General features: G+C 72.5%; 2 protein-coding genes across 2 annotated transcripts; both read right to left on the bottom strand.

Annotated features, from left to right (window-relative positions):
* Nucleotides 1–452: 452 nt before the first annotated feature.
* On the bottom strand, nucleotides 453–4,612 carry H696_05381 (TKL protein kinase; the record flags this gene model as incomplete). Its single annotated transcript, XM_009499222.1, has 2 exons — nucleotides 453–640; nucleotides 730–4,612. The coding sequence occupies 2 exons, from the start codon at nucleotides 4,610–4,612 to the stop codon at nucleotides 453–455; spliced, it is 4,071 nt and encodes a 1,356-aa protein (XP_009497497.1).
* Nucleotides 4,613–4,645: 33 nt separating this feature from the next.
* On the bottom strand, nucleotides 4,646–7,449 carry H696_05380 (hypothetical protein; the record flags this gene model as incomplete). Its single annotated transcript, XM_009499221.1, has 2 exons — nucleotides 4,646–5,697; nucleotides 6,060–7,449. The coding sequence occupies 2 exons, from the start codon at nucleotides 7,447–7,449 to the stop codon at nucleotides 4,646–4,648; spliced, it is 2,442 nt and encodes an 813-aa protein (XP_009497496.1).
* Nucleotides 7,450–7,500: the final 51 nt, after the last annotated feature.

The raw sequence follows: 7,500 nt of genomic DNA, 5'->3' as shown, positions 1-7,500 counted from the left end.
CCCCGCTCGGGCGCCGCCGCCGCGGGCCCCCCCCCCGCGCGCCCCCCGCCCCCCGCGGCGCCGGCGCGGGCCTGATGCAGGCCCCGGGGCCCGGCCATGCCATGTTCCCTGTCTCCCCCCCCCCCCCCCCCCGCGCCGGCGGGCCGCATCGGGCAGCATATCGTGCCCGGCAGCGGGGCCTGGCCGCCCTCGGGCTCCTGGTGTGCCGGGCACGGCCAAGCGCCCCCCCGGGGCAGGCCCCATCGCCCGGGGGTGCATGGCCGCGGCTGGCGGCCGGACACCCTCCTCCCTGGGATGCGCGCCGTCGCCATCCGAGACGGCCGGGCCGGCCGGGCCCCCGAGCGGCACCCCGCCGGATGGCCATGCCCCCATCTATCCCCGCACCCAATGGCATCGCCGGGCAGGGGGGGTTCGCGGTGTATTGGCGCCGGAGCGCAGCCGGCCACAAGGGCTCAGGGCCCGGGGCCCGACAGGACCGCCAGCATGGCGGACTTTTGCCGCAGCGACGCGGCCAGCGGCCGGGCATGCGGATTCGCGGCCCACGCCAGCGTCAGCAGGTCGTCCAGGGCCTCGAAGGCCGCGGGGGCGGATGGCCGGTCGCCGGACAGGACCCCGGTGGCGATTTGCTCGAAGTTCAGTGCTGGATGGCCGGAGGCGTTAGGACCGGCAGCCCGGGAGGCGAGAGCGGGGCAGGGTTGGAAAAAAAAAGAAGAAGAAAGACACGCGCACCCTTCCAGGGGACCGTGCGCGTGAGGCACTCCCACAGCATGATGGCCGCGCTGTAGATGTCCGCCGGGAGCAGGAGCTCCGGGTCCAGCGGGCGCTTCCGCTGGAAGGCGGCCAGCACCTCCGGCGCCGCGTACCGCGCCGTCAGGGCATTCAGCTCCGGCGCCTGGCTCACCAGGGTGGACGACCGGTCGGTGTTGAGGTTGCGGGTGGTGCCCAGGTCGCCGAGGGCCGCGGTCCATGCGCCGTCCGGGCGCTGGCTGACAAACACGTTGCCCGGCTTCAGGTCCCGGTGGGCGATGCCCTGCGCGTGCATGGCCTCCAGCCCGGTGGCCCACTGCTGCACGATGTCCAGCAGGACGTGCGGCGCCAGTGGCACCTCCGAGTGCAGCAGCGTGGCCAGGTCCGTGTGGTAGCGCTCCATCACCATGGCCGGCGGCTGGTCGCTGTAGCCGTACAGCCGGACGATGTTGGGCGCGTCGCGCAGCAGCCACATCAGCGCCACCTCGTTCTGGAAGAGGGTCACCTGGGTGGGGGTCATGCGCTCGGCCTTCAGCTGCTTGATGGCCACGGTGCCCGGGCAGCCCAGCCGGTCGGAGATGCCGGCCCCGACGGCGCGCGCCGCGTAGACCGACGCCTGGGTCCCGGCGCCCAGCGCATCCTCGTTCAGCGGGGCGAAGTCATTGGCAATGCTCACCAGGATGCTGCCCGGGAGCGACAGCTCCACGATGGTGTTCATGACGGTGGCGTCCTCATCATCCATGCGGTCCATGCCCCCGGACTTGGCCGCCCGGCGGTACCGCCACAGCAGGACCAGCAGCGCCACCAGCAGCAGCAGCAGCATCAGCAGGCCCAGGCCGATGCCCAGGCCGAGGGCCAGCCCGCGCGAGGAGGGCCCGGCCGACCGCACGCAGTCCGCCTCCTCGGGCCCGGTGCACTCGGCGCAGCCGGCCCGGCACGCGAGGCAGGCCGCCGGCGAGGCCTCCCACCCGTCGTACATGCCCACCGGGCAGGACCCGACGCAGGAGGCCCCATGCAGCAGCAGGAAGTGCGCGGCGCAGCGCGAGCACGAGCCCACGCTCGGGCACGCCAGCGACCCGTCGTCATTTACAGTGCAGCCGGCCTGGCCACCGGCCGCGGTGCACTGCTCGCAGTCGGCCGGGCACGCCAGGCACACCCGGTCCGGCGTGGACAGGGGCGCCGAGCCGGCCGGGCAGGCGCCGGCGCAGGCCCCCTCCGCCGGCAGCAGGAAGCCCGCCGCACAGCTGGTGCACCTGTCCGGCCGCTCGGTGCACGTGTTGCAAGCACCGTCGCAGGGCTCGCAGATGCGCGACCCGGCCGGGGCAAAGTGCCCCGCCGGGCAGATGGCCGCGCAGGCCATGCCCGAGAGGAGAAGGCCATCCTCGCACGCGGTGCACATCGCCCGGCAGCTGGCATCGCCCTGGCAGTGGGTGCACCCGGCCGGGCAGGCCTCGCACTCCCGGGTCGCATCGCAGGCAAGGTGCCCAGCCGGGCAGGTGCTGACGCACGTGTGGTCGGGCAGCAGCAGCAGCCGGCCCGGCGGGCAGGCCGTGCACTCGGCGGCCGACGGCCCGGAGCACGTGGCGCAGGAGCCGTCGCATCGCGCGCACACCCGGCCGGCCCCGCCGCCGGGGTCCCCGGCGGGGTATTCGCCCGGCAGGCAGGACGCGGCGCACGCGCCACTTGACAGCAGCGCCCGGTCACCGGGGCACCGGGTGCAGTCGGTGCCGCTCGGGCCGGCGCACGCGGCGCAGCTCCCGTCGCATGGCTGGCAGGCGCTGGCCACCTGGAAGGTCCCCTCCGGGCAGGCCTCGAAGCAGGTGCCCCCGACCAGCAGCGGGGACGCCGGGCCGCAGGTGAGGCAGTGCCCCGGCTCCGGCCCGTAGCACGTGGCGCAGGTGGCGTGGCAGGTGGCGCACAGCCCGCCCTGCGCCACCGAGGAGGGGGGGCACTCGGCCACGCAGCTCGGCGCGTCCAGCAGCCACCCGCGCTCGCACAGGGCGCACGTGTCGTTCGACTCCGGGCAGCTGGCGCAGTGCGCGCCGCAGGGGGCGCACCCGGCCGCCGAGGTGTGGTACCCGGCCGGGCAGGCCGGCACGCAGCGCATGGGCCACTGCCCGGCCGGCAGGGCCAGCAAGTCGGGGGCGCAGTCCGGCAGGCACTCGGTGCTCCGAGTGCCCATGCACTCGGCGCAGGAGACATGGCACGGCAGGCACCGGTCGGCCATGGCCACATGCCTGGCGGCGCAGGCCTGCACGCAGTCGCCCCCCTGCAGGACGCCGGAGGCACACCGCCAGCAGTCCTTGTCCGTGGGGCCGTTGCACGTGGCGCAGGCCGCGTCGCAGGGCAGGCAGTCCGTGCCCTGGCGGTACTGGCCCTCCGGGCAGCCCGACTCGCAGGTGCCGACACCGGGAGTGACCTCGACAAGCTCCAGCCCGGCGGCACAGCCCGTGCACTGGTTGCCCATGCCACCGGCGCAGGCGACACAAGACACGTCGCATGGTTGGCACGACTCGCCGTTGCTGAACGACCCGGCCGGGCAGGCGGCCACGCACGCGTTGCTCGAGTCCAAGACAAGGCCCGGCAGGCAGGCATGGCAGGCGGCGCTCGTGCAGGAGGCGCACCCAGGATCACAGGGGACACACGTGCCGGTGCCGCCGGGGCCCGGGACCGCGCCCCAGCGGAAGCCTGGCGCGCACACCCGACACGCGGCGGCCGCCTGGTCGCACAGCTCACAAGACTCATGGCACGCGGCACACCGGCCGGCGCCGACATACTCGCCCGGGGCGCAGGTGCCGCCGCAGAGGGACGCCTGCTGCGGATCGGCCGACAGGAACACCAGCCCCGGCCGGCACACCTCGCAGGATGCGGCATCTTGGCAGGAGACACACGAGCCGTCACAGCGGAGGCAGGCGCCGCCGCGGCGGAAGTGGCCCTCCCGGCAGCCGGTGCAGGCGGTCCCCGAGGTGCAGGCTGTGCAGCCCTCCGGGCAGGGGCGACACATGGAGCTCGGCAGGTCGGGCCAGTGCCCGGCCAGGCAGGCGCTCACGCACGTGCTGCCCGACAGGAGCAGGCCACCCTGGCAGGAGAGGCAGGCACCGGCATCGGACTCGGCGGAGCACGTGGCGCAGGAGGCAGCGCACGCCAGGCACCAGTCCACGTCGGCCACCGAGGTGGACTTGACAAAGCCGGCCATGCATTCGACACAGTGGAAGCGCCCCGACAGGGGCCCCGCGCAGGTGAGGCACTTCTCGTGGCAGGTGCAGGCGTTGATGCCGGTCATGAGCAGGCCGGCCGGGCAGGTGTCCGTGCAGGGGGGCTCCAGGGGCTGGCCATTGGCCAGGAGCGCGCATGCGGTGCAATCCTCCGGCCCGGGCCCGGTGCAGGTGGCGCACCGCGCGTGGCAGGGGCCGCAGGAGGATGGCATGCCCCAGGTGCTCGAGTCGCAGGCCTCCAGGAGGATGTCCAGCCGCCAGAGGGGCCCCTGCCCCGTGGTCAGAAGCGCCAGCAGCGATGTGCGCTCCGGCGAGGGGGTCGAGTGGATGGCGGCCGCCGGGCCGGGGGTGGGCGCCGGGCCCGAGGCCAAGCTGAGGGGCACCATGCCGGAGTCCGACAGGGCGGCCCACGGCCCCGGCAGGGTGTGGCTGCTGGCCGGGCGCAGGAAGCACAGCTGGCTGGAGGCCCTGGTCGGGCAGTAGAGCGGCGCCAGCAGGAGCGTCGTCCCGGTGGCCAGGACCAGAGCCCCGGGCCAGTTGGCATGGATGAGCAGGTTCACCGCTCGGTAGTGCACCGGGCCCGGGTGCGCCTCCAGCGTGGCCAGGACATGCAGCCGGGTGGGCAGCTGGGCGGCGCGGCCGTGGGTCATGGTGCCGAGCGGCAAGTGCGCGGCCAGCCACTGTTAGCGGCCCGGGTGGGAGGGGTCCGGCCGCAGGCCCACCAGGAAGTGGTCCGGGGCCGGGGCCGTGGCTCGCAGCGTCAGCACCGACGTCATTTCCAGCTGGGCAAGGCCCTGGGGGTCCAGCAGGCTGGTGGCCGTGGCATTGACACGCGGATCGCCAGCCACCATCAGGGGCAGGGAGACGGCGCGCGGGCTGGGCCCAAGGCCCGGGCCATGTTGGTGGAAGACCAGCAGGTTGTGCGATGTCAGGCCGAGGGCCGGCAGGATGCCCGGACGCCCGGTGGTCGGCAAGCTGGACACCGGCTTGATGACCCAGTTGTCGGAGCTGGGCGTGGACAGGAGGAAGTGCAGGCCGCCGACAACTCGAACCATGAGGTTGTTCGCATCGATCTCGGCCAGGGCATCGCAACCGGGCAGGAGGAACTGGTTGTCGATCTGGAAGGCGGCCACGCATGGCTGTTCTGGGACTTGGTGACTGCCCGTCTGGCAGGTGACGCGCACCCGGCGCAGGCCGCCTGACGACCCCTCGAGGCAGTAGAAAAGCTCGAGAACCGGCCGGCTGTTGGCGACGGAGACCACGCGCTCCAGCCCGTCCAGGACCTTGAAGGAGATGGCCGGCAAACTGAACAGTTCGATGGCCCGGAATGGGGGCGATCCATCGGCCGATGGTTGGATCAGCAGCGGGAGGATCCCGTTGCGCAGGGACAGGAAGTGCGTCGGCCGGAGGGGCAGCGGCGCGGCCCAGGGCAGCAGGGCCTCCGTCGATGACATGGTCAGGCGCGTGGGGATGAGGGATTCCGTCGGGTTGAGTGACGCGCCATCGTCATCCTTGACCGAGACGGCAACCTGCTCGAGGGTCGGCTGCTCCACGGTCCATGTGTCCAGGGGCAGGCACAGGGTCCCCTCCTGGTGCAAGCCCTCGGGGCAATTCTGAACACAGGAGGCCTGGTTGGTGGCCGGCCGGGCCAGCAGCAGGCCCGGCTGGCAGGCCAGGCAGGAGGCCGCCGTGCACACCTCGCAGCCCTGCTGGGGACACGGTTTGCATTCGATCTCTTGAGGATGGCAGGCCCGGGCATTGGGGTGTCCCCGCGCCCGCCGCGCATTTGTGTGGCGCACAAAGACAGAGAGATGAGCAACATCCGGCCAAGGGGTCAGTATGGAAAAAGTGTGGCAGAGGGAGGGGCCTGATGTGAAAGCGAATGCATATGTACACGTGCGTGTGTGTGTGTGTGTGTGTGTGTGTGTGTGTGTGTGTGTGTGTGTGTGTGTGTGTGTGTGTGCTTGGCACGGGGCATGCGTGCCTGGCGCGGGGCCAGGCCGGGCCCCACACCGAGCAGGGGAAGTGCCCGAGCAGCCATGGCCCTTGCCGCCGGGCCCCGCCCGCCGAAGGGAGGGGAGAGAAGGTGGCACGTACGGCTGGTGCTGGAGTCCCGCTGGTAATAGAAGCCCGGGAGGCAGGCGCTGCATAGGCGGCCGTCGTTGGCGAAGGTGGACATCTGGTGACCGGGCTTGCACCGCCAGCCGGTGGGCTCCTCCGGGTCACACACAATGGTCAGGTCCTGGTCGCAGGAGAAGTGGCTGTGGTCGAGGAGGAGCTGGGTTCCGGCGAGGACGGGCACGAATCGGCCGCCGAGGTAGGTGTTCACCAGGCGCAGGTTGGCCAGGGGCCCGGCCTCGGAGGGGATGAGCACCCGGGATGGCTGGAAGGTCAGCCCGTCGGTGGAGACGTCCAGTCGCCAAAGGACATCCGGCGTGCCATTGTGGGAGGCCTGCTCGTGGAAGAAGAAGTGCCCGGTATGGTCGGAGGGGCGCAGCTCGAAGCCGGGCTGGGCCAGCACCCGGCCGGAGAGGCTGGCCCCCGGGTGGGGGAAGACCGGGCTGGGGACGCCCGGGACCGGGGCCAGGGAGGAACACGCGAGACACGGCAGCCAGGTGCCATTGTCCAGCAGGAAGAACAGGTCGTCCCGATCGGATGGGGTCGATGGAGAGACACGCGTGACGGCCACATGGCGGATGACGGCCTCGGCCGAGCTGGAAGACGGGTCGAGGGAGAGGCTGAGGTCCAGGAAGTGGTAGGTGCTGGCGTCCCACAGGTGGAAGGTGTAGCCGGAGCCGCGAAGCGCCCGAAGCCCGGGGGTGCCGGTGAGCCCGGTGATCATGAGGTCCGACGCGGCGCTATTCAACAAGCTGACAACGCGTACAAGGTTCTGGCTATCGACTACCAGCAGGGACGCATGGTTGTGGGAGGAGGCCGTGGCAGCCAGCAAGACCATGCCGGCGTCGGTGAAGATAGCGCCCGAGCCATCCGACAGAAGGAGCCGTGCCTCGGTCGGGCTGAAGGCCACCAGGGCCGGGCGAGGGGTGTCAGCGCGGATGACATGTACCACGCTGCCATGGGGCAGTCCCGGGGCGGAGGAGCCCAGGCTGAGGACCTGGTGTGTCTTCTGCTCCGAATGGAAGAGGGCCCCATGGCGGAGCTCCGACCATGCCGAGACAGTGAGCTGGTCCTGCGACAGGAGGGTTAGCGCGTTGGAGTCCCGCAGCACCAGGGTGGAGCTGGGCCGGCCATGCTCCAGCGATTGGAACTCCAGCCGGCTCGGCTGGTCGAAGAGCGGCAGCGGGGCCAGGCAGTAGGGGACCTGGGGCGGCTGCTCTGGCGCCAGTGCCAGCGCCGGTGCCTGGCTGGCCCCCTCTCGGCCGGCCGCAAGCAGCACCCCGAGCAGCAGCGGGAGCAGCCTCAGCAGGGGGAGCAGCGCGGGGAGCCGGCCGTGCGAGGGCCCGGCGCCCGGGCGCATGGGGCCCATGTGGGGCGAGCGGCGGCAGGGGCCGGTGGGCGAGGAGGCGGGGGGGGGGGG

Source organism: Fonticula alba, assembly GCF_000388065.1.
Source record: "Fonticula alba strain ATCC 38817 unplaced genomic scaffold supercont2.10, whole genome shotgun sequence".
Classification (NCBI taxonomy): Eukaryota; order Rotosphaerida; family Fonticulaceae; genus Fonticula; species Fonticula alba.
The sequence above is the reverse complement of the archived record's forward strand: the minus strand, read 5'-3'. Positions and strand labels throughout refer to the sequence as shown.